The following is a 22,595-nucleotide window of genomic DNA, read 5'->3' as shown; positions in this document are numbered from 1 at the left end:
CTTCTGCTCTCTAAGTCATTTTCTGTTCTCCCTAGCTTCTGCTTAGAGTTTTGGCCTCCTCAAATATTTTTAAGCTTCCATATCTCCTCATCTCACTGTGCCCTACCTGTACTTTAGGGCTTCTTTATCCAAGTCTTTCTAGCTTCTACTCCCAGTGTTATCTCATTTTCTCAAACTGGATTCCTGAATGAGAGAGACCATGATTAGTGGAGCATCTTTTTACAGCAGGCACATCACTGGGTGGTAGCCACTCGATTGGTTGGCTGTCCTTGGGTCAGGGGCTTACCTCTCTAACCGTCCAGCTAAGGCTGGTCGGTCAGCATCAAGGGGTCCATGCGGGACTTCTGTGGGGCTCTCTGGGGGAGACAGTTTGATTTATTTATGGCTGTGGCTTTGGCAGGCCCTGGGACAGACATTTCCAGTATAAACTCATATGAAATGTACAGGAAGGTTGGATTTCGATTTGGCTTGGCTGTGCATGTTTTAGGGGAGAGTGGTTTGATTTGGTACACAAATATGAGTTCTGTGGGCATTCAAGTGGAAGTGTCCATCTGGAAATGCAGACCAGGGGTCAGAAGAGTGGATGTTAGAATAATTTGAATATTATCTGTGTGGAGGTTTGAGCCCTAAGCTTCCATGAGATAGCAGAGTAAGGAAGTATAGAGAGAGAGGAGAAGACTGAGGACAAATCAAGATAGAAATAAAAAGAAGAGAAAAGACTCTTGATTTCAGCTCAGGTAATGATCTCAGGGTCGTGAGATGGAGCCCCATGTCAGGCTCTGCACTGGGAATGGAGCCTGCTTGAGATTCTCTCTCTCCCTCCGCCCCTCTCCCCCCACTTGCATGCTCTCTCTCTCCAAAAAAAAAAAAAAAACAAAACAGAAGAAGAGAAAAGAGAAGCTCTATAGGAGAGATCGGCATGTAACCAGTTTACTTAACAACATGCTATATGTTGGTTTTTTGTTTTTGTTTTTTAAAGATTTTATTTATTCATTTGAGAGAGAAAAAGCACAAGCAGGGGGAGAGGCAGAGGGAGAGGGAGAAGCAGACCCCCTACTGAGCTGGGAGCCTGACATGGGGTTCGATCCCAGGACCTGGATATCATGACCTGAGCTGAAAGCAGACGCTTAACCCTCTGAGCCACCCAGGTGCCCCGCTATATGTTGTTGTTGTTGTTGTTGTTTTTAAATATTTTATTTATTTGAGAGAGAGAGAATGAGAGAGAGAGCACATGAGAGAGTGGAGGGTCAAAGGGAGAAGCAGACTCCCCGCCGAGCAGGAAGCCCGATGCGGGACTCGATCCAGGGACTCCAGGATCATGACCTGAGCCGAAGGCAGTCGCCCAACCAACTGAGCCACCCAGGCGCCCCTATATGTTGTTTTTAAAGAGACAGATAAATGAATCAAAAAATGGTTTTAAACGACTCTAGAATTTTGAGCACAGTTTGGCATTAATAATCTTCACTTATTGAATGACTCTTGCTGTATTTTTACCCCACCCCCTTCCTCATAGGTAGAAGAAGAAATCCAGACTCTGTCTCAAGTGTTAGCAGCAAAAGAGAAGCATCTAGCAGAGATCAAACGGAAACTTGGGATCAATTCACTACAGGAACTAAAACAGAACATTGCCAAAGGCTGGCAGGATGTGACAGCAACATCTGCGTACGTTCCCTTGATCATACCTTTTTCTAGAGAATGTAAAGGACACTTCTGCTCCTTTTGTCTGGGCGGGAGAATTGAAAGGGGATGAGGATGCTCCTGCAACTTTTCTTTGTACTACACAGGGCTCTCCCCGCCTAGTCCTCAAGTGTACCTGACTCTTCTCTAACTCTGGTCTTCCACACTATTCTAGGGGATAGAAAGAAAACCCAATCTCATCTGTGAGTTGAAGTAATAACAAATAAGTTCCAACAGTGTTGTATATTGACTTGCCAAAAATGTGTCACGTAGTCCTCAAAATGACCGAATAGGGTGGGAGGTGAGGTAGCCTGAGATAAGGAAACAGGATCAGGTAAGGTTTGAGGTCACAAAACTCAAAAATGTGGGGGGCAGGATTCGAACTCCGGGTTGACCAAGTACAGAGCCAAGTCTTCCTTCATCTGCTCTATACGTAGCATAAGACTCTTGGCTCATCGCCTCTCATAGGTGCTGGTGGCAGAAGCCCCTTAATCTTCCTGTCTTTTTGATTACACAGATTTTGATATGGCATTATCACGATGCAGTTTTGTTTCCCAGCACCAGGAGGAGCAAGCTTCTAGGAACAGATTCTGAAGTGTGTTCTTTATCATTTGTATCTTGAGTCCCCGGTGCTGAGCTGGTGACCAGCAGCAGTGAGGCTGACGGCATCCTGACAGGACAGCACTAGGGTGTCCATTCCCTTTGAGCCACTTTCTACCCGCAGAAGTCCAGGAAACGATTCTTTGTGTATCACCATAAACTTTTTGTTTTAGTGTTTCATCTTGATGGGATAAGTAAAAATGCCTGAGCATTCCTTTCTATAACGTGAGGATCTTAACCTCTTTGTGGCTACCATATTCGTTTGTTTTTATTTTCCCTTCACTAATCCCTGGGTAGATGGGGAGAGGGAGGTGGGAAATGCTAGCTTTATGTCCTAGCAAATGTCACACTCAGGTCATTTTGAGTGTCGCAGCTTATACGTACTCTGCCAAGAGTCTACAAGTCCTTATTTGGTAGCTCTGCAGACATGCAAAAAAAAAAAAACATTCTTTATAGTCCATATAATTTATTTGAATAATAAGGTACACATGAGCCTTACCTTGCTTCTGGTCCCTTTTTAGGAGATACAGTTATAAAAGGCATGTGAGGAATTTGATTTCATTTTTGTTTTGTTTGGCTTCAGTGGAAAAGAGTAAGAGGTATAATTTCTTTCAGGCTCTGGCTCATTTTCATCTTTTCTCCGTGACTGTTTTTGCCCTGTACCCTGATTTCCTTGGCCCTGCCTTTATAGGCATCTGTCTATGTGGCCATCCTAGGGCACTGCTGAAGACAGCACCCGAATGAGGGGTAAGGAGCAGGCGAGTTGATGATGCCCACCTGGTGATTGTGAAGGAGTTTGGATGTTGTAAAAAAAAATTTGTTTAATTTTTGAGCGCTTTCCAAGAGCTGGTGATTGTGCTTTAAATAACTGCTGTTAGAAAAGGTTAGCTTAACTTTTCTTTGTTCTTTTATAATTCAATGTAGATACAAAAAGACATCTGAAACCTTATCTCAGGCTGGACAGAAGGCGTCAGCTGCCTTCTCATCTGTTGGATCAGTCATCACCAAAAAGCTGGAAGATGTAAAGTATGTCCTCATTTCTTCTTGCTTATTAAGTAGCTGAGGCAAATTAAAGTATGTTGTGGTTGCATTTATTTCCCGACTTGGGCTGTGGATAATGCTGGATTCTCCTCTTTTCTGATGAGGGAGCCCACTCCTTCAAACCAGACCTGAAGTATTGCCTAAATTGTTTTAGGTGTAGCCTTCCAACTTTTAGGCATAGCATTCAAAATAATCATCTTACGAGTACATTTAAGGTTGTTGGAAAATTCTGGTTGTGTACTTCTGTCCTTTCAGTCCTTCCTGATCATGCAGGGTAAGTATGTCTCTCGTAGTTGCAAGTTTGTGGTTGTGGGCCGAGCCTGTTGTCCTGCTGGGGACACGTCCAGGAGCACTGACTGCACGCTTGGACTGAGACCTGCCTTCAGTTCTGTGGGACATTGTTACACCGTGGTGTGATTATGACATGCTTATCTGTGTACTGACGTGTACTAATTTGTAAGCTCTCTCTACATCCATGCTTAGGCCCAGATCTTGTTATTGAGCTTTGCTTTTCATTTTGCATTTATATTGTAGATGAGTCTGCAGAATTTTTGTGGCAGTTTCGATAAAACCACAGTGTTTTTGTGTGTCCCCCCCTCCTGCGGCACCCCCCATGTTGATTAGAATAGCTCTGAAAGTGACAGACATGGTTTAAATTTGCTGTGCTTCTGTTGGCATGAAAGTTTTTTTGTTTTATCAACAAAACCCTCAGATTGCATGACTTTGTGTTTTCGTTTGTGGGGAATGATTGGTTGAATAAGTTTGGCAATCAATGTATTATTTACTCTGTACCAAAAAACCAAATGGCTTGCTTATTATATCTGGACTAGCATCATTTTAAGCATTGTGTAATAAACACAGCTCCCTGGGATTCTTTTGACAATTTATATACATCTTGTTGGTGCTCTCATTTCTTTTTATGCCAGCTTGATTGTGTAGCACTTTAGAGTCCAGTTAAAAACTTACACAACTTTTAAAAAAGTAGGTTATTTCACTGTTTTAGATTTACCAGAACTTCCTTTCTTTTTTAATGCTTACTGTGGCTTCTTGCAGATTGCAAGCCTTTTCACATTCCTTTAGGTAAGGAGAGCTTGAACCATCCCTGCAGCTTAGCCGGTGTCTAAGACAACAAGTGTGCTTAATTAGATTATTATGCCACGTTCAATGGTTGTGTTTGTCTACTACATACTTATTGCATTTGGAATATCTTTTTCTCTAGTGCATACCTATTTTTAAGGGAGGGTTTCTTGTATCCCATGGGTAACGGATAAAATTAAAAGAATAATTTGACACTGTGGTTCAGGGATATGGAAATGATTTTGACATTTCTTACTTTTTTTTTTTTTTTTTGGTAAAAAGAAGCGGCTTAACCATGGCATACAGAATTCCTCCCTTTTAATGTCTGACTTTGTTTGTTTTTGATGCTTTAATTTCTTTGGTGCTTTTGTAAGGATGTTGGAATTCTCCTTCACGTGGGGCCCATTAAGTATCTGTAATAGATTGCATATGTACTGTCTCATGATGTTAGTCTCCCGACTTAATCAGGTTACTCTGAATATTAGTTTTATTGTGGTAAAATATACATAAGATAAAATATACAACCTTTCCATACTTGTTTCACTAGCTTATAGTTTTTACTATTTTTTAATTTCTTTACACTAGTTATATTCTTTATACATGTAAGGAAATTTCACGGTTGCAAAAGGAAAAATAATCTAGGCTGAAAAAAAGCACATTAAAAAGATGTCAGCCCAAACCATGCTATAATTATAGAAGGAATCTTTGTGATGTTAAACAGACCTCTTCTCTGTCTCCCATACAGACTGTTTTATCCAATTAATAGAGAAAACAAAGTTGGAGGAAGGATTAGGTGTAAGCAGGAAAGGCAACATGGTAGTCTCCATCTCTGTTCCCGCAAACGCGAACTGTCTTCTCAAGCAGTCACTAGCTATAGTCTGTCTTCTTAATTAAGGAAACATGTACTTAGAACGAGGTTTTTCTTTCCTAGTGACACTTGGCCCTGGAAGTCAGAGGAAATGAACTCTAAATGCTGAATTATTTAAAGTTAAAACTGTGCTTTAAAAAAAAAAAAAATCAGCAATAGGAGGGGATTCTGTATCTTTGGTATTCAATTAAAAATGTCCCATGTGCTCTAGGCAGCTGTTAAGACCATGTTATCTAAGGTTGTTTGAGTTGAGTGAATAGATATTCAGTCACATAGTCCATCCTGCTCACGTCAGACTGCATTTTGTGGACAGGTCCAAAGAATATAACCATAAATCAGATATGGTTCTTGTATGGAAAGACCTTAAAATCTTTGAGCGGATGGAGTGGGGGAAGGAAGTGGGGACCTGGAGTGGGTGAAGTTGGAAGAGCCCTCTTAACACTGGATTATGTAAAACAATGTTGGATGTGATAGAAACAAAAATATAAGAATATTTATGTAAGTGCTCTTGAGGAATGATTCATCAGTACGTGTCCCTGTTCTTGCTGTATATCTTTAAGAAGATTAAGCAAAGGTACATAAGATGGCTCAATATGTGCTGTCTTATTAATTGACCAGAACAGATTGAGTATTACCAATCTTTTCTAGCTCCTTTAGGCAGTCACTTTTTCATTTCATTTAAAAAATATAATGAGGGGCACCTGGGCGGGTCAGTTGGTTAAGCATCAGACTCTTGGTTTTGGCTCAGGTCATGGATCCTGGGATTGAGCCCGAAGTTGGCTCCATGCTCAGTGGGGAGTCTGCTAGAGGATTCTCTCTCTCTGCCCTCCCCGCCCAAAATAAAGAAATAAATCTTTAAAAAAAAAAAAAAATATATATATATATATAACTGAGATTATACTCTGCCATTTTTAGTCCTGTTTCTTTCTCTCTTATTTTTTTTAAAGATTTTTATTATTTATTTATTTGACAGAGAGAGAGAGAGAGAGAGAGCATAAGCAGGGGGAGCGGCAGGCTCCTTGCTCCCAGGACCCTGGGATCATGACCTGAGCCGAAGGCAGGTCCTTAACCGACTGAGCCACCCAGGTGTCCCGGTAGTCCTGTTTCTAATAATGTTTCAGGATTTCTTTTCCTTCAGTGCCCATGGTTCTTGGTCACGCTGCTTTGAAGAATGAAGAGGTAGACCAGATGAAGAGTGGTGGGCACCAAAGCAAAGTTTATTGAGTGATAGTTAAGTTTATTGAGGGATAGTACAAAGCTCCCGAAGAAGAGGGAGGGCACCTGAGAGGGTTGCTGTTGGCGTTTCTAAGTTTAGGGGTTTTTATGAGATTGTTGGCGGGCTGTTTTAATCTCATTAACCCTCCCTGCATCTGTCACCCAATCAGGTTTTTGTCCATGTGCTCATCTACCTACCAGGGAGTTGTTCATGTGGGAAAGGGTGTAGGGCTCCTTCCAGGGTTGTGTAGAATAATTCTCTTAGGACGGGGCCCCTTGCCCCTGCCTGCCTTTCTTCTGACTATTCTCCATTAATAATATATTATGTATTGATACATGGAGGTTAAAGTAAGGCTTTTGATTAAAACTTGGAAATCAGAGACATGAGATTATCTTCTGAAAGCTAAATTTTATAATTCTCACAGATTAAAAGTTGGCTAAAGACACTTAAATCATTTCTAGGCCAAGAAGCCCCGATCGTAATTTGATTTAATGTATTCATATATCATACAAATATATGAAAACATAGATAATAGAAATACATAAAAACATACATAATAGAAAACCTATATAAAGAAAGACCACATCTTTTAGATCACTGAGTCAAGGGAGCAAATACTGGCCCCAGAAACTGTCCAAGGAGAGGGAGCTTGGACAGTAGATTTTGAGGGTTTCAGTCGCAGCAAGGCCTTTGCTCCCATGGAGATGGATGCGAGAGGCTTTTGCCAAGTGCTTGAAATAGTTGGTTAATCCTGTCAACTATCCTTTGTTTTGAGTCCATGCTTACCCAGCAGGCTTGAGGCAATGATTTCACTCTCTGACAGGACTGTGGATGATTTGCTGACGTGAATTATTAGACTCGGCAACAGTTTTTATGCCACATTGTCAATTAATAAATTGGCACTTGGGATTTAGATATTTGTCTAACACCTCAAGTGGGTGTGTGAAGAGGAGGAAGCAGAGGAAACAAGAGAGACAGACAGATCTGTTTTGAATGCCCTGAGAGTTAGGTGTCTGGGGGCCAGACATGGGTCAGCGTAATGAGAATATCCTGGGAGGCCCTTTGGGGACAGCCAGCTTCCCCCCCCCCCCGCCCCACCAGGTAGTCTGTTCATATCCACCCCTCTCCTGTTTGCTTATTTTCTACACATACATGCTGAGCATTGACTCATGCCTTTAATTTTTTGAGAGAAACTTTGAAAGAGAAAGAGCCTTTTCATTTTCCTTGGTGCCAGTGTTAAACCTCAGTTTTAGTGTAATCATTCAGCAGCCTCGTTCGTCAAGTACCTTTGACATATTTAGGAGGAAGTGCTTATTAACTTTGCTTTTATTTCCAAAGGAAGTTTCTCCTTTTCATGTGTTTATTTCTTCATATAAACCTCTACATATTTTTTTGTTTGTTTTGGGCTCATTAAAGTTACTCCAGACAATTCTCTTTTGCTGAAAATTTCCACCACTTAATGGGAAAAGAAATGATGTCTTCTCTTTCAGAGAGTACCTCTTGATCAGAATTTGGGAAGCTTTATTGAACTTTTCTACCTCTCATGCCCATATTTCCTACTTTTAGTTACCACAGTTGTTCATTCATTCATTCTTTCATTCAGAAGTATTTGTTTGAATGCTAACCATGTGCCAGCCTCTGGTCTGGACTGTGTGGTTCGAGTTGCCAGTGAAATAACAACTGGGTGCAATGTGAAAGCTTTAAAGAATATAATCTAATGTGAAATAAATGTTAGTATGTGTTTCCATTGAAGTCATCCGTAGTAGTACTAATAATGGTGAAAAATTATGTTCCAGGCAAGGCTCTGTATAGTCCCTCTGAAGTAGGTGCTGTTAGTTTTTTTTATTGTGCAGATGAAGAAACTGAGCCACAGAGAGATTAAGTGATGTCCCCAGGGTCACACAGCTGAGTGGCTGAAGGCTGAGATTTGAACCCAGGCAACACCCTAGTTCTGGAGCCTGCATTCTTCTTCTCTGCATTGTTTTGCCTCCCCAAAGCAATGGTAGTTGAAGAATATGCTTCTCTAGGCACTGCCCGGCAGTTACTTTGGTTTATTACTTTCAGTCAAGAAATTACTGTGAGGGCAAAACGGAATAATAATACACAGAGCACCTGGCACATAGTAAGCATGCTTACCGTTCACCCTTCCCCTCCTTTCTCTGTGTCCTACCTATTCCTTCCCTCCTCCTCCTTCCTCCTTTTATGCCTCCTTCTTTATAGTGATTAGGGGTGACTGTGTAAGAAACAAGGAAAATATAAAAAAATCAATTCAGCGTTTAAAAAGAATAACTTTTCTAAAGTAAGAGGAAATATAAGGTAGAGAAGCATTTAGTGAGTGGTTTCTTTTTTGGTCAGTGTTTTGAGGAACCCAGATTTACATTCCTACTTTTGATACTATATTTAAGGGTTACCAACCAAGCTGGAAAAATTTTAACAAAATTTGCTGTATAGTTTTAACTAATTCTCATAATATATCTATTAGAGACGGTTCTGGTCCAACAGCAACATGGCTTTTTGCTTCTGAAGTTTTCTGTATTATATTTAAACTTCAGTGAAATTGGAGAAGTTAGGTAAATTGAGGCAAGTTGAAGCTTTGTGTAACTTCCCATAGGGAAGCTAGAAGTGCAAGAACAGCCGCCCTATAGTTGAATTACAAACTGGTCACCAACAAAATGGAATTTCATCTAAATATGGATTATAGAGAAGTTCGAATAACTGAATGGACTTGACATTGCTAGGAACTCCTTGTTCTCCCTACTAAAATGGTTACCTCAAATGCAGGGAGACCCACACTTTGTATGCATCTGTATTAATTTGATTTTGTTCTCTGTTCAGTGAGTGTATTTTGAATCTTACTGTGAAATATAAAACACATAGAAAAGTGCTCACAACCAAATTCAACTCAGTGATTTATCCCAAAATAAATAGCTTATCGTTATCACTTCCTTGCTTTTCCTTATATATTCCCACGTAAACATTAAGTGTGTGTATTCTTCACTTTGTCTTTGCTGCTAATTGAAGTTCAGCACTAGCAAGTAGGACCCTAAAGTCCTTTACAAGAGATGCTACATTGTTTCTTAGACTTCTCAGAGTGATCATTTTTAACATTCTTCTTTAAGTCACATTGCAGGAATCATTGGGGCCTGTGAGATGCTTATGACTTAAGTGCCCCAAATTATCAACTTCTGACTTGGTTTTCTGTAAAATCAAACATCTAAAATATTATCTGTATTTCCAATATTACTGTTTTCTCCTATTTACCTTATTTGTTGGTTTCCCCTTTCTTCTTGATGTCTCCTTGCATTGATGTTCCACTACCATCTATCTCTTACCGAATCAGCGGAGACCCCTTGATTAAACTCATGCATAGCTCTCCACTGCCTTCTTGTTTACATTCTCCATCCCCTGATAATTCCAGATGACGTTTACAATTCCGTTTTTCAACCTTTGTAACCCCAGGGCTGATTTCTTCTATAGGATAATCCTGAAGTTACTTGTGTCCCAGATGTTGAATTTACTATGGTCAACTTGATGCATTTAGAATGCATTTTATGATTTCTTCCACTTTGCCTTTGACCCCGTTCCCTCTTAACTAGCTTGTATGCTGGTTCAGGGGGCACAGAGCTCCCCAAATGGCCATTGGAAGGAATGAGCTTTTACATGGGTGCTTAGGGACAGTGGCTAGAAATTAACTATGGATTTCTGAAATTTGCCCTTTCTCTACCTTTTTCTTCATTTTGTTGATACTGTTGAATTCAGTCTGTGAGTCCCATGAACAAGCAGTTTATCACACATTCAGCCATAACTCTCCTTCTTTTGCCAGAATTTGGTAATTTCTACCAAAATGAATGTTCTTGTGAAGAGTCTTGGTTATGAGGAACAAAATACTGTGTAAATTAGCTGACCTAAGAAGGGGAATGTGGTGCACAGAAAGAGAGTTCTTCTGGAATCCAAGGAAGGAAAGGAAGCAAACCCTGGATCCACCCACACTCGCCCTGCTGATTGGAAAGCTGGTAGAAATCAAGGTCGCTTCCAGAAACCAAGAAAACCACTGTTCCTCCCCGACCCTGCCCCCCCACCCCCCATGTGGTCGTCTCTCCTAACTTTCCTCTACCTCTCTCTGTACTTCTATTCAGTCCTTTCCTTGGGACCTGGCTTCCTCTGCTTCCTTGCAGCTTTGCCCTTCCTGGTCCCAAAAAAGGTCTTCCTCAACATTTAAGCCTACATAACTTTTTAAGCTCTTGTACTTAGCCACGAACTGACCAGTGGCTTAGTGTCCTAATTACAAAATCCCAGGATAAGAACCTTAATTGTCCTCTTTTTTTTTTCTTTTTCTTTTCATTCAGTCCAAACAATTTATAGATGAGCAGGAGGTTAGTTGTGGTGGTTGGAGCTCTACTGATCCAGTTATTATCACTGATGATGATGAAAGTGGCTGTGGAAATGTGATTATGCAGACAGACTCTTTGGAAGGGTCTAAACTCTTGTAAACTACTGTAATTAATACAATTAGAATTGTAAACTAAGAAGGATGATTTTTATTCATCTCTATCCTTCAAATATGGATCCGGCCCACTGCAATAGATCAAGCAGGAAAAGAATTAGCAAATTCCTCCTAGAATAGTCTTATACCCAAGGTATCTACCACTCTTATAGTATAGAGAGAATGGTGAGCAATATGGATCTTTGCATGTGTCATGCACGACATTAAGTATGAAGATATCCAAATATTTTACCAATTATCTTGACTATGTGAACTGCCAGCATATTTTGATTTATATCAAGATCATACTCCCATGTCATTACATATTAGTGCAAAACTAGATTGGGGGAGCTTCTCTTGAAACATACTGTCATTTGTAACAACAGATTTTTTTGAGAAGACTAAATCACACACACAATACTCAAATATAATTGAGAATACCTTGGACTGTCCAGCCTAACCGAAGGAAAGATTTTCTACCAAAAACGCTCTGTCAGTCATCAGAATATTTCAAGGACAGCAACCATTATCATCAATTTACAGTGACTTTGTGAGCCCCCAAATTAAAGTGCTTTCATCTTGTGAGGTGGTCTGTATGGGAGATGGCTGAGAGTAGATAGCCTTGAACCTGAATGGTGGGTGAACTGCATTGCCCTAGAGAAAGAAGTTGGTCCTAGTAAAACAAAGGGCCAAATGTTATTTGAATGAGCATTAAGAACATTTAGTTAATTGGGATGAAGTACAAGTGTCTCTTATTAGAAAACTGATACTACTCCTAAGGTGTGATCTATGAATCTCACTTGAAGTCGTCAAATAGGTGATTTATTTTGGTCTGATCACAAATCTGTGGGAGAAAGGCAGCTGCTGGAGCCCTTCACTGGCCTCACTTGTGCGTGTGTGTGCCTGTGTGTCTGTTTTGTTTTTTGAGGGGAGGCGGTGAACATTGAATTAGGAGTCCCGAAGACCCAGGTTCCATTCTGGATTCTGCTGTGACCTTGGGTGAATCATTTAACTTCTGAGCCTTGGTGCTAGAAGCCCTACAGACACAGAGGAAAGCACTGTAGAGTGTTCAAAGTGCTATAAAATGCAAGGGTGAATTATTAGTTCTATTAACTACGTGGGTTAAATTGGCTCATGAAGGGGATGCCTGGCTGGCTCAGTCAGTGGAGCATGTGACTCTTGATCTTGGGGTCATGAGTTCAAGCCCACGTTGGGTGTAGAGATTATATAAATAAACTAAAAAAAAAAATTAAAAAAATTTTAAAATTGGCTCATGAATAAAAATAAATTATGTTGGAATAACTTTGATCCCCTCCACCTCAAAAAGTAGATTAAGTCTTCATGGTGCCCAAAGAATAAGCTCCTAGAAAGCAAGGTTTTATAACGTCTAATCACTGTACTAACTTCATGTCTATCTCTTTTTAATGCTGCCTCTTAGTATCCGCTCCATTCAACATTCAATTAGCATGCCTGCTATGAGGTAAAGTATATTTTTACAAAATGTAGTTGCTCTTATGCTTTCTTATTCTTTATTTAGATGTTTAACTTGAACTGTTCTGAGGTAGGGACCTGGGGTTCTGCTCTAAGTAAGCTGCGCATCCACACTGTGTCAGTATTCAGCCGCTCTTCCTATGATGTTAAGATGGGTGCAAGAGATCCATTAAAGATTTGTGATTAAAAAAAAAAGAATTATCTCTATTGCATTTTGTAAACCCATAAAATTGTTTCATATCTTTAATCTGCTTCATTGGAAAAGTGAACACGACTCATCTAATAAAGCTGCTTTCACTCAGCTTGTGTAAAAGGTGTCCCACCACACCTGTCTGCATTAGCTTTAGTTGCTGCACTTTTCTTCCATTTCTGCTTCCCTCATCCCGTTGTGACATTTGGAGCCAACTGCGATTTAATTCCACAGTCCGCTTTCATCAGGAAACACGTGCAAGTGGTGTATGTTATTACCGCATTTAACCTCTCTAGAGAGGCAGAGAATTTTTAACAATATATGCTTGGCTTAACCTTCAGTATTCATCAGAACTATCTGGAGAGCTTGTTAAACCCCCTGCTTGCTGGGCCCCACCTCTGGTTTCTGATTTCTGTAGGCCTGAGGTGGGACCTGAGAACTTGCATTGCCGACAGCTTCCCAGGAGCTACTGATGCATCTGGGGCCCCACCCCTTGCGACTGGCTGCCCATCACCACTGTGGGAGGGAGGAGACCCCTTGTTCCCTTCTTCACCGTTTTCATCTAGGTAATAGGAAGGATGTTCGAGGTCCGGTGGATAGTCTAGAAGTTTTGGAAACCCAGATGTGAACAACATAGGTGCTATGATCTTCCTTAATATGGATGAATGTGAAGGCGTGGGAGAGGCTTCGCCTGGGCTCAGAGTGCTCTGTCAGCTGGGGCAGCTTTGTGATGCAGACAAAACCACCTTTCTTCGCGTCTCCCTTCCTTTTGGTCTCTTTCCTCGGCTCTAATGCTGCTCCCTGGGAACCAGGGTCCCTGTTTTGGAACGTTACGTGGTCTGCTTGTCCTGTTTGGGGATGTGGGTTCGTGTAGGACTCTTGCAGGGCAACATGGGAATTTAAACTTGACCTTTAGAGTCTAGTACCTTCACCAAAATTAAAGTGGCACGACTAGATGGTTGAAGTGACAGAACTGATGTTTTACCTGCCTTTGTTTTCTCTCCTCACACATGCGCTTGACTCTGTTATCCCATATGTCTGAGACAGGCTGTTTGTGGAACTGAAAGCATTGTTGTAGAAATCTTAGACCAGAAATTGATCATCTTACCTAATAATGCAGATTTGTGTGTACGCCTGCACACATATGTACAGTTAAATATGTCTTGTCTTTTTGTTGATTGAGAATAATGGCGAAAAGGAATACAGTCAACTAATGATGTTTGCAAAACTGGTGAGTTTTTGTTAAGTGTTTGTAACATAACTCTTTTTCATTCTCTCCATAGAAACTCCCCAACTTTCAAATCATTTGAAGAAAAGGTTGAAAACTTAAAGGCAAGTAGAGATGAATAGTGATGTCTTACTTGGTACCTTAAATTTTTTTTGCTGTGGGTAAATTATTCTCATTACTCTTTCTTTCTAAAAGTATTTAAAGAGCTTTAATAACTTTATTCTCTACATTATTATGGGTGATATATTCTCTTTTAATCAGTTTTTTGAGTGTATGTTGTAGCATGGCAGATGCTAAATGCTGAAAGGAAATGTATAATTTCAAAAGCAGTATAGTACTTGAGAACTGTGTGCGACTCAAATACTTTTATAACCAGATAAAATTTAATATAAATTTTATTGTAGAACATTAACAAGAACATTATAAAAGCACAAAAAATAACACACAGAAACATTGGTCATACCACCTAGAGTCAGTGATATGTATGTAGTAGGACTACACCTTTGTGCTTTAAGAAAGAATTAACCAAATACAACATATACATTTTCCTATGCCATTAAATATTCTTCCTCAAAATTATATTTAATGGTTGCTTGCATGTACCCTATGACAGGTATTGTTTGTTCAGTCCTTTAAGATGTTTGTTCAAACATTTAAGATGATGATGATGCCATGGTGATCATTATTGATGATTTATGGTTTTATTTTTTGATGGCTTTGATTTCAGCGAAGGTGGGCATTTTTCCACGACTAGCTTTATTAATTTGTAAATTGTATTTTTTTCAAGATTATACTCAAAATTATAAAATCATCAACTCTTAGGATCACAAGTGACCAGAAAGGTTGTCTAGTTCCCATCCACTGCCCAGCCTTCTCTACAGAGTCTGTGCAAAGCCAGTATTTCCTTTCTTCTTAAACTAAATCTGATAAGTACTATAGATGTTTTTAAGGATTAAAAGCATTATCTTTTTTTTTTTTTAATATTTTATTTATTTATTTGAGAGAGAGAAACAGCATGAGAGGGGATAGGGTCAGAGGGAGAAGCAGGCTCCCCACTGAGCCGGGAGCCCGATGTGGGACTCGATCCCAGGACTCTGGGATCATGACCTGAGCCGAAGGCAGTTGCTTAACCAACTGAGCCACCCAGGCGCCCTAAAAGCATTATCTTAAAAGCTTTATATAAATCTGCTTAAAAACAAATACTCAGATTTAGTCTTTCAGAACTGTAACTGAGTCACTTATTTCTAAATGCATCTTTCTTAAATTGCAGAAGCAGGGGATGCTTATGGAAAGAAAGAAAGAAAACCAAACACTGTCCCATGACCTGGAGCTTTTTTCTTGCACAAACATGAATACACACCTTTTGTCTTTTTTTTTTTTTTTAAAGATTTTATTTATTTATTTGAGAGAGAGAATGAGAGACAGAGAGCATGAGAGGGAGGAGGGTCAGAGGGAGAAGCAGACTCCCTGCCAAGCAGAGAGCCCGATGCGGGACTCGATCCCGGGACTCCAGGATCATGACCTGAGCCGAAGCTAGTCGCTTAACCAACTGAGCCACCCAGGCACCCCACACCTTTTGTCTTAATACATAAATGTATAAACATTTTTTCAGAAAGGAATCACACTGCACACACAGTCCTATAACTTGTTCATTCAGACCCACTAGCATACGTGCTCTATGATCCTACAGACATGGGGACCTGTTCTTTTTACTCACTGATGCTTCTCAAGGGCCTAGAATAGTCCTTGGCACATTGAAGCTACTTAATACATATTTGATGAGCAAAAAATATATCCTAGTCGTTCTTCTAGGTCTGTATGAGACCTGCTTTATTCTTTTTAATGCCTAGTCATGTATTTGAAAACAAACTGTACATTGTAGAAGTCAAGGCTTACTGTAATTCGGTTCTCACTATTTGAGGTCTGTCGTAAGGCTCTCCTTGAAATCTGCGTTAAGCATTAGTTTTTGAAATGATTGGTTGGAAAACCAGACAACTGTATTCTTTTGACACTGAAGATGAGAAACGTCCTGGTCATTTACTATATATTCTCCCTCTGAGTATTGATTCTATAAATTGTGGTGAAACTTGGCTTTTGAAACATGACTAGGTACCATTCAGATAAAAAGTTGTAATTTTTTTTTTTTAAAGATTTTATTTATTTACTTGACAGAGAGAGAGACAGTGAGAGAGGGAATATAAGCAGGGGGAAAGGGAGAAGGAGGCCCACCAAGCAGGGACCCCGATGTGGGGCTTGATCCCAGGACGCTGGGATCCTGACCTGAGCCGAAGGCAGACGCTTAATGACTGAGCCACCCAGGTGCCCCCAAACTTACAATTTTTAAAAGTAAAGTTTATGGAAAAAAAAAAAAAAGTAAAGTTTATGAAACAGATATCCTCCCAAAGGATTGTAAAATATAGTTGTACACTTGGGATATAATTTTGCTAAATTACATTTATATTCAATTAAACATCAGGTCTACGTGTACTTTTAGGTTTGGATTTTGGATTGATTCATTGATCTGATTATTGAGCATTTGCCATGTGCCAGGGGTAGGCCCTGGAGATACCACAGTAATCAAGAGACAGAGACCCTTTCTGCAAGATGTGTAGACAGTTTAATGGCCAATGAAAATAAAGTGAGGTAAGGTGCCATGACTGGGAAACTCTGGGATGCAGTGGGGACCAGTACCAGGAATGTCTGACCTAGCCTAGGAGGGAAGGTAGGAGAGGGCTTCTCATAAGACACAATAATATAAATGGAGGTTTTTAGGTTGAGGGGAATGTTTGGAGCTTTGGAGCCCTTTTGAGGAATACCAGGCACTTCGCTGTGCTATAGGGTAGTGAGCAGGAGATGAAGCTAGGGCGATGGGTAGGCCACACTAAAGAATTTGGACTTAGGGCAATGGGAAGCCTTTAAAAGATTTTAGACAATGTGGGTGGTTTATCCTGTGCATTTTAGAAAGATCACTGGTGCCCTGCAGATCTGAGGGGAGGAAGATTGGAGTCAGGAAGACTAGTTAGGAGGAAGGAGTTGTAATCCAGGCCAAAGATGGTGGTGGAGTGAATTAAGGTAGTGCTGATGTGATGGGTTGAGAGAGATTTAGAATTTAGAAACGACAGCCCAAAAGTCAGTGATTGATTGGATGTGGCACAAGATGGGGAAGGATCAAGGATGACTCCCAGGTATCTGACTGGGCCAACTAGGTAGGTGCTACAGCCATTTAAAGTCTTAAAGAAGGCCTGCTTCTCCCTCTCCCACTCCCCCTGCTTGTGTTAATGCTCTCGCTATCTCTTTCTCTGTCAAATAAATAAATAAAATCTTAAAAAAAAAATAAAGTCTTAAGAATAGAGAAGAGACCAGTTGTGGGAGGAGTTCAACGTTAGACATGTTGAATTGCAAGGGTCTTAATATTTTCCTCTAATTAAGACGTGTTTTAATAAATTTAATAAATATACAGTAGACACAAGTCATGCAGATTTCCCAAACAATTCAAAGATTCGGATGGGAAACCAAAGCGAGTGAGAAAAAATTTCAACTAAATTCCAACTGATAATGTGTCTGTGGCTAGTCAGTTAAGATTGAACTACGAGCATTAAGTTAAACCTACTGTGAGTTGCATTGTGGGTTACTGACTGGTTTCCTAATGTTAGCTCTCCTGTTGGTCAGTAAGGAGAGGTAATAGAGCATAGATATGTCAGTGTTATTAAGGATGAAGTGAAATAATAAGGGTTTTGAAAAGCATAAAGTATGATACAAATATAAGGCAGACCTATTCATGCAGACAGATGTTTATTGACAAAATTTCAGGCCAGATTTGGAGTAGTGCTTCACAAACTATAACTTGTCTAGGAAGCCCCTGGAGACCTCTGTAGATGGGCGTGGGGAAGTTGGTCTGATCCTACATGTCTAACAAACTCCCAGGTGACGCTGAGTCTGTCTGGGGGTCCTTGCACCACACTTTAAGTAGCAACGGGTTAAGAAATTTACACTGTAACTGGGAAAAATAGATATAATTCTTTTCTTTGTCGTATTCAATATTTCTTGAATGAGTGTAGCTGAGTGAACAATCTGATGGAATACAAAGTGTTATCCAAATATAAAGAGACTTCGAATAGATATTTTAGAATAATAGGTCTTAGAAAGTTTTTTGGACAGATTTTTCTGGGAAGAACTATGAGCAGATGGGAAAAAAGAGGAGGGGTAGAATCTACCAATCTGAATATTTCCGCAGAGGAGCCCGCACGGTTTTCTTTATTAAACTGCACCAAAAACACTGCAACAGTACTGAATTCTGTACATATATGATCGTCACTGGGCTATTAGGTCCCGGATCGATTTGTTCTTCAAAGTAAAATTGGAGTTACTTTTTTGCAGAGTCAGCTGAGTTTATGTTTCATGATGTCTTGTCCTTTTTGAACTTTTTTTAAAGTCTAAAGTAGGGGGAACCAAGCCGGCTGGCGGGGATTTTGGAGAAGTCTTGAATTCAACTGCAAATGCCAGTGCCCCGGAGCCTCTTCCAGAACAGACGCAGGCGAGCCCATGAGGTCCTTACCTTTGTTCTGCTACCCACTGCCAGATGCTGCAAGCAAGATCCAAGCACATCTTGTCAACATTCGTTGCCGTGAATTTCCACCAGATGTGCTTTTAATTAGCTTTACATATTCATTTGACCAAATAGTTTGTGGGTTGAACAAAATAAAAGTATCTTCACTTGTGTTCCTGGGAAACACCCTTTAATGTGCATTTAAGGGCCCTGATTTAGGAAACACCATTATAAAAACACAGGTAATCCCTGGGGATCCTCATTAGAATGATCTCCGAAGCTTCAGGTTATCATAATTGCTTTCCTACTTTACAAAATTGCTCTGGATCTGGGATGCCACTTTGATCTTTGTCTTCAATATGATTTTCTTGTTTCCTTCTTGAACCTCTGTGTATTTGATTGCTAACTAAAATTTTCTTTAAAATTTCCTGAATCCTGGTTATTAAAAGTTTTGGCATAATTTTCTTTACCTCCAAGGGAAGAACGACCAGCTACAAAAAATATTTTTGAATAAGCATTGTTCTGATAGAAGGTATATCTTTTGTGTCTGAAGACAGCAGACTAAATAAATCAGCTCTACATCCAATTTGTTAGTTTGGTAAGTGACAACGTGTGAGGTAGTTCAGAGTCCTAGGTAACTTGAGAGTGGAACCCTCACATCCTCGTCACCATTTGTGACAGTAACCATTTCAGTATATTTGTTATTATGCTACTTCTCTCAACTTACTTTTCATGAGACTGAATTTCTAGTTTCAGAGTAAGTTGCAAAATAACATTTTGAATCAGGCATATTGTAATTACCAGCAGGTTGAAATATGAACACTCTCATCACCTGTTCCATTCAAAAGCCTGAACGTTTTTTAGATCTCAGTAGCTGTAAAAATGCTAAGATCAATCACATTAGGGGAGACATTGCTGTCTTCGTTTAATTCATTTAGCACCATTTAAAAATAAGCACACGAAATTGTATGACTAATTTAACTTGAAAAGATTTTATACTAAGGGGTTGGTGGTAGGTAACTCCTGAGGATTTAATGCATTAATGAAAATCAACTCATTGTTTTCTACTTATTTGTTTTCATTGTGTTAGAAATTATAAAATGATGTAGACGTTGCCCCCCTACTTTGAAAAAATGGCAGGGCTGAATGAACCAAAGCCTCTAGAAGTATCTGCATGGAGGCCAAGGTACTCTCTTCTAATAGCTACTTATTCATCACTATTACCTTTTCATTATTCTGTGTATGGTTATGGCCTATAATGTTGTATTTGTTATTTATCAAGTTGTGATTGTTTTAGTATTGTTTATGCCAAATGTTAATTGCCAAGCTTGGAGTGACCTGAGGCATTTTTTTTTTTAAAGCATGACTAGATTTAACTTCAGGATAAATTATCTTATGAAAACCAAATTTGAAAAGCCACAAGTGTTGATTGTTATGAGTAACATGCTGCCATTCTTGATTGCTAGAGCTTTTGTTATAGCACTTTAGATGCAACTGAAAATATGCTCTATTAAATGTGAAAAGCCTAATAAATTCTGTCTATCAGTAGTATAGGTCTCAATATTTATTGTGAGACCAATGGTCTGGAAACAGCTTGTATTAAATAATCAACTGGTGTCTATGCAAAAAAAACTTTTTTTTTTTTTTTACTATCTGCTTTAAATCACTACTTAATGGTGTCAGACTAACATATAAATTATTTCCTTGAAGAGGCTTTAAGGCAATTGCCCCAGTTGTTGAAGCACTGTCCTGGAGGACTGGATCTGTAAAAATTTGTCTTTTTATAGAAATACTGTGGTTACTCATCATAACTGTTAAATTATTTTTTTCCAACTAGTCTTTCATTTTTTTTTTTAATCATCTTTTCATCACATTGTTTCTTGGGTGTCCTGCCCTGTTACTATCTTTCAACTTTAGCTGAGTGAAATATATTCAGATCTCTACTTTATAATGAGAAATGATAGAATAAGGAGTGGAAAATGGGATGGGAGTATGTGAGTATTGGTGATGGTCATGAAAGAAATTGGGAGAATTGCTTTTCCAGATATCTACCTATACTTAATTTTAAATGATTTAATCTTTTGCAAAGTACTCTGCATCTTAAAAGTAGTAGTAAAAAGTAGTGAGAGATTGAATTTAGACAAACAAACATATGGACTTAGAAATATTCAAAATAGTCTTTGTGGAAGATTCAATATGAATTCACAGATATTTAAGAAATTTGGAACATAGTAATTATTAAAAATACCAGAGAGTTCCTGGTCACTCTATTGAATTTTGTGTTTGACACTGTAAGAAAACAGTAACTTGAGAGTGAAATCTCAGATGTTTAAGTGAACAAGAAGTGTGACAGAAGGAAATAATCCCTAAAATTAATCCCTTTATACAAAGGATTGTCTTCAATTTATGGAGTTTGTGGAAAATAAAGCAAGAATTCTCATGCTTATGAGGCCAAAGTAATCATTGGAAGAGAGAATTCACTGGATTATTCTTTTAGTAATTCAAACTACTGAAATAGAGAAGAAAAAAAAAACACCTTTAATTTGGAATCACGGTTTCTGGATCTGTTTATCATTAAATGCACACTGTATTTTTTTTTTTTTTTTGTATAGTATTGAAAACAATAAAAATTCTGTAATTTGGGTATGGGTTCTTTTGTATGTATTATGTGTCAAGGAAAGAGGTGAGTCCATTATTACAACTTCTCTCCAGACACTTCATATCCTAGATATGGAAAAACCCCCATTAAGTAGCAATATGGAATTAGTGTATCAAAACTGAAAAAGTTAAATGTTGACTATAAGTGACTGTTTGCTTGATGTATATAAAGGAGATGCTACATAAGGTCCTGTCAACATCACATGTGTTTCTTTATAGCTCTTAAGACTCCGATGAAAAATCAGATTTTTTTGCCCATAGCGAAGAAACATTTGACGATTAATTTGGGACTGTCCCATTGTAATTGGATTAATTATAGAGACTCTGTTGGGTTAGAGTTAATATAAAACAGTATCACTTTTAAGTAAACCTGCATACCTTATACAGATAATTTCCATATTATTCAGACTCTGAAATCAAAATGAACCAAAATCAGAATGAGTGGAAAGAACTCTTAGTTTATAAGCCTTCAGAGGGCAGGGCCTGCATGTACCTATCACCAGCCAGGATTTCATACTTATATAAATGCTACTTGGTGACTAAATTTCTTGCCAACTCTCATATACAATTTTGATTACGGAGTAAGGTTGGTTGGTAGTGTGATTCTTTTAATTTGGTGGTCTTCCTAGCATACAGTAAAAACCTAACACAATTTTGTTGTGGGAATATTTATAAGTGGGTATGATCTTTTGCTTTAACATTCTCCATGTCAACATGCTTTGGTCTTCCTGGTTTCTAGGATCAATTCTCTATTCTTCTTTTCCACTTGGACTATTTTCTGATACTCTCTTCTTCCAACTCCTTAAATGTTACTGCCTGTCCCTATTGATCTTGCGTACATGATCTCCTTAATGATCTTAGTCATTTCAGCCATAGAGATGAATATCTTTAGAGTAATACTATTATATCCCCAGTGTATCACTAGTCCTATCCTTTTTTCTAGGTTTTTATGTAAGCTTTAAGATAGGAATTTCTAATCACTTCCTGGTCACCTCCACACAGACATTAATAGCCACTATTTATTAAGCTTTCAGTAAGTGTTGGGCATTTTGACTCATTTCTCTTAAGTCGTTGCTCAAGGTTGTGGCAGTGTAACCATTTTATAAATGAGATTAACAACCATCACAGGTGGAGCCAGGACTTGAACTATATTCTGTTCACTTTCCTTGCTATCCACCATTACTAATATTTTTACAGAGTGTACTAACAATTTGCAAGCTACAGGGGAAAAAAAAGGATTGTATTTTTAATAAAACAAGAAGGAAGGTGTAGTGCAAGGAGTAGAGCAGGATCAGAATCCCTAAGGTGCCATCAAGAACTGATGGTTACAGTTGGTGTTCGTATAGGCTAGGACAAAGTGTAGATATCTCCTTGTTGATTTGCCCAGTCCTTTACAGTTCCTCTCATTTCATACTTCTAATGTTCTACCCAAGGGAAAGAACTAGGCATAACTTGAAGTCAGTTGATACAAACTTTTATACATTAAAAACCTCAGGATTTGTCTCACAATGTCCAGTCAT

General features: G+C 39.0%; 1 protein-coding gene across 5 annotated transcripts in view; it reads left to right on the top strand.

Moving 5' to 3' along the window:
* TPD52 (tumor protein D52) overlaps positions 1–21,059 on the top strand; it is a 107,434-nt gene extending 86,375 nt beyond the window's left edge. For 2 of the 5 annotated variants that reach the window (XM_044914645.1, XM_044914643.1), the window contains exons 3-8: positions 1,514–1,662; positions 3,202–3,303; positions 4,372–4,398; positions 12,401–12,442; positions 13,927–13,975; positions 18,304–21,059. In XM_044914645.1, coding sequence (XP_044770580.1) covers positions 1,514–1,662; positions 3,202–3,303; positions 4,372–4,398; positions 12,401–12,442; positions 13,927–13,975; positions 18,304–18,417 — 483 coding nt within the window. In that variant the 3' untranslated portion in view covers positions 18,418–21,059. The remainder of the gene's footprint in view (positions 1–1,513; positions 1,663–3,201; positions 3,304–4,371; positions 4,399–12,400; positions 12,443–13,926; positions 13,976–18,303) is intronic. The other 3 variants (XM_021688658.2, XM_044914644.1, XM_021688657.2) reach the window with 3 other exon arrangements.
* Positions 21,060–22,595: the final 1,536 nt, after the last annotated feature.

Source organism: Neomonachus schauinslandi, chromosome 4 (assembly GCF_002201575.2).
Source record: "Neomonachus schauinslandi chromosome 4, ASM220157v2, whole genome shotgun sequence".
In the NCBI taxonomy this organism is placed as follows: Eukaryota; Metazoa; Chordata; class Mammalia; order Carnivora; family Phocidae; genus Neomonachus; species Neomonachus schauinslandi.
Note: the sequence above shows the minus strand (reverse complement) of the source record. Positions and strands in the feature narration are given on the sequence as shown.